Here is a 4,057-nt window from a genome sequence, read left to right as displayed (position 1 = left end):
AACCCCTCTTCCCCAACACATTTTCTGCTACTTTCTGACCCAGCCCAACACTAGAGCTGAAATGTGAGAGGAGGATGCATGGGCTGCTTTCTCAGGCAGAGGCAGGCAATCAATGCCTCCTGACTCGTGTATCCTTTACCTGCAGTGTTTAGCCAAAAGTAACTGGAAACTAGTGCGTGTGTATATAAAAAAATTTCCCCTCCTCATCTGTAGATCACTATATATTGCTTCACAATCTCTCAAATCTTTTTTTCCTTTTGCCTTAATCTTGGTATACTTGAAATCTTTTTACATTTAACTGTATATTCATTTTCCTGTTATATAGAGCTTTAGCTCAAGAAATCCTCCGAGTATATGATCTTTTATTTTCTCCTCTCTATTTTTTCTTCCTTTCCAATCTATATTGCACCTTTAATCTTACCTACTCCATCTAGAAACGGTTTACTAGTAAAGATGGAGAACTGCTGCTTCCCTCTAATACTGTGAAAATAAATTGCCCTCAAACAAAAACAAAAAATGCCATTCCAATGGCAAACCTGTTTCTGCACTTAGTGTCATCATCAGGAGGCTGCATAGTGAGGGAGTGCCTGGTTCTCAAATTACACAAAATAGAGTGATGAAGACATTATTATCAACCGGCCTAATAACTTTTTTTTGCTGCCAAAACAGCCCTGACCTTTTGAGCCATGGACCCCACTAGATCTCTGAAGGTATGCTATGATATTAGGCCATCAATAAGAAAAACTTTAAGTCCTAGTGGGTTTTTCCAGCACATCCCATAGATGCTCAATTGGATTGAGATCTGGAGAATTTAGAGGCCAAGTCAACACCTCAAACTTGTTGTGTTCCTCAAACAATTCTTGAACCATTTCTGCAGTGTGGCAGCATATATTATCCTGCTGAAAGAGGCTAGGTCAGCAACAATGTTTAGGTAGGTGGTACGTGTCAAAATAAAATCCACAGGAATGGCAGAAGGTTTCCCAGCAGAACATTGCCCAAAGCATCACACTGCCTCTGCTGTCGTGCCTTCTTCCTATAGTGCATCCAGGTGCCATCTCTTTCCCAGCTTAGTGACACACACCTCTGGCCTTTCACATGATGTAAAAAGAAAACATGATTCATCAATGCTTTTATGGAAGTGCTTCTGGCTTGTACCAGATAAAAGAATTTCACCCACCTTATGTGTATACCACCACATTCAGTGACAGTTTCAGAATGTAGAGACTGAGAAAGGCTTGCAGATAACTGAAATCAAAGGTAGTGTAAAGCTGGCCATACACTGGTAGATCTCAGTGCGAACATTCATATGAAAAATCTCATCAGAACATTTAATATTGCCATCAGAGACTTGTAGAATGTTGTTCGAAATCTCATTTGATTTTAACGTTTGATTTTTCAAGGAATAAAGTTTTCCCAAACGAAAATGACATTCAGTGTTAGTTTGTTCGAGAAACATTTTCCATCCCGCTCTATATATATATATATATATTTATTTTTTATTTCATCACTGCGATTTAAAGCGATCGTCATCCATTTAATTCTATTATCTATTAGAAAATCAATGTTATGCAGAAAACACAAACATTTTTAGACAGAATTCTACTGGTGTATGTCCAGGCTATACATGCTTTGAATTTCATCCGGTTCTTGATGAACTGGCCAAAATTTGCTGCATGGGTGCCAAAAGCTGCACCCTTCCGCCTGGCATCCCTCGATCAACTGATCAAAGGAGCATGTAGAAAAATTCTCAGCTGAATGGAGCTAGCAGCCAATCAGCTCCGAATACAAAGGAAACGGCGGGGGATTTGTCCATCAATGCTTGTAAGTGTTGATGGAGGAATCGGTTAAATTTTTTTGCTCAGCCCGCAGGTTGACCGACTTTAGCCTCACCCTGCTTTAGCCTCACACAACCTATATCATGTTGCTCCAGATCCTCCATATTCATTCCTTCCTGCCTGGAATCTTCCTGTGAAAAGTGTTTACTTAACCCATTTCCATCACGAATACTACATACACATTGAAATGAAAAGTTGGGGGAAAAGATAAGCCTTTTGAATGAACGGAAAGTTCCTAATTATTTGAACTGGCAAAACATTGCCTATTTCTTGTTCTTCGTATTTCGTTGTGGTTATTGCTGATCTAGTCTTATGTTTTCTGCCTGCACATCGTCCTCTTTTCCTTTTGCTCTTAAATCTGGCCTGCTTTCATTTTCTGGAAACCCATGTGGAACTGCATGTCCATGTAGGATTGTCTTGTCACCAGGATAACAACACTGAGTGAACAGTGTTGTCACCCTATTACAGAAAGTGTAAGATCACCATCTCGTTCAGGATCAACAGGTAATATAACTATGTTACGGGGGGAAATGGGGGAGCTTTAAAACTCTGCTGTGTTAATGCTAGTGACAGACTGCATCATATATTTCATTTTTGCTAGTGCCCATAATTCAACTTTAAAAATGTAGAAAAACTTCTTTAGCTCCTGTTAATTGTCATTTACAATAGTGTATTTAATTTAGTGAACCATTACTGTTCATTTATGACGTAATAGTTTGTATAGTATATAGTTTTAAAAGCATCATTGTTTCTACTTTGTGCTAGCTACTAGTGTCTCCGACGGTGATTACTGTAAACATGGCAACAAATATTAGTCATTTCCAAATGAACACAATCATATAGAATAAATGATTTGCTGTGTGTGTCTAATCTACTTCATGTCTTGCTTTGAAGATTTTAACCTCTAAATCTGGGAGCTCTGCCAGCACTTCTGTCTGGAAAGACTTGTTAAAATTTGCTAAAAAATCCAAATCAGTATTAAATCTGAATTTATTGGCCCATATTAACTGTGTTCCAGGCTGGCACAGGTGTTTCATGGTTTCCAGTAGTTGGTCCAGACAGGTATGGTGGTAGACTACATCTGCCGCAAGAATATAATCGTACGTACAAGGGATTTTAGGGTATTTTGATTCAAGGTCTTGTCCCCACACCAGTTCTTTCACTTCTGGCATATGCAAACAGCGTCCTCTTGTGTTTCTCACCAAGTTAAATCTTAGATTGCCAAGCACATCGGGCACGTCAGTTGCTAACACGTGAGCTCCTAGAAGAGGAAATTGGTATCATACTGTACTGTACAAGTGTTAGTGTGTTTTGAAGCAAGAAAATTGGTTAAAGTGTGAATATATATATATATATATATATATAAATCTCATCTGTCGTTAGTATAAGCACACCGAATAGTTAATCAGTCACAGACCTAAGATGCATGCAACAATCGATACCAGTCCTGTTCCAGAGCCGATTTCAAGAACCTTCTTGTTTCTCAAATCAAATTCATCTTGGTTTTCTTCCAAGAAGTAACATAATGCCTTGGCCTGCAAAAGACGAGTAGCAGGTGAATACACCTCAGTTCATCGGAAAATGACTGTACATCATTAATGTGACTGTCTGGGCAAAATAAAAAAAATAAAATTCAGTACATCACTTTAATGCAAACACTTTCCACATAATCAAGTATAGATAAATACCTGTTGATCCAGCAAGAAATGCAGTTTGCTCCTAACTTCCTGTATATTCTGCCATATTTAAATCACAAGCAGTGTAACCAGTTCCCCTATGTGGTCTACCCAACATCTATCACATATTTTATAGAGGAGGTGGTGTTCTGTAGTTCAACAGAAGAGAACTGGGCAGGGCTGACAACACTACTTTGGATTTCAGTGCAGCAGAGGGCCATGAAGGTGATTGGAACCAGGGGCGTCCCGAGGCTGGGTGACACCCGGAGCGGTGTCCAAGTGTCCCCCCGCCGAGACGTCACCGTGCATGCGCGTGACGTCACCACGCACGTGCGGAAGTATTCTGATACCTGCCGGCGGCCATCTTGGTGATGGACGCCGGCAGAGAGAGGAGGAGACAGCCACCCGGCAGGATAAGGTATGCCGCCAGGTCCCCTCTTCTCTCCTGATACTGTCGTGCGTTCGGTCCATGACCGAGCGCCCGACTTTTCAGAGGGGGGGTGACACCAAAATGACTAAGTCATTTTGGTGTCACCCCTCCAATGG

The 4,057-nt window shown here is 40.6% G+C and overlaps 1 protein-coding gene across 1 annotated transcript in view; it reads right to left on the bottom strand.

The window, feature by feature from the left end:
- Positions 1 to 2,681: 2,681 nt before the first annotated feature.
- The window catches only part of LOC108804748 (protein-lysine methyltransferase METTL21C-like), an 11,414-nt gene continuing 10,038 nt past the window's right edge, over positions 2,682 to 4,057 (bottom strand). The window contains exons 3-4 of the mRNA XM_018576618.1: positions 3,253 to 3,370; positions 2,682 to 3,096 (exon numbers count right to left, since the gene is read on the bottom strand). Coding sequence (XP_018432120.1) covers positions 2,702 to 3,096; positions 3,253 to 3,370 — 513 coding nt within the window. The 3' untranslated portion in view covers positions 2,682 to 2,701. The remainder of the gene's footprint in view (positions 3,097 to 3,252; positions 3,371 to 4,057) is intronic.

Source organism: Nanorana parkeri, unplaced genomic scaffold (genome assembly GCF_000935625.1).
Source record: "Nanorana parkeri isolate BGI_ZX_2015 unplaced genomic scaffold, ASM93562v1 scaffold71, whole genome shotgun sequence".
NCBI classification, from domain to species: Eukaryota; Metazoa; Chordata; class Amphibia; order Anura; family Dicroglossidae; genus Nanorana; species Nanorana parkeri.
This window is presented reverse-complemented; position numbering and strand designations above follow the sequence as displayed.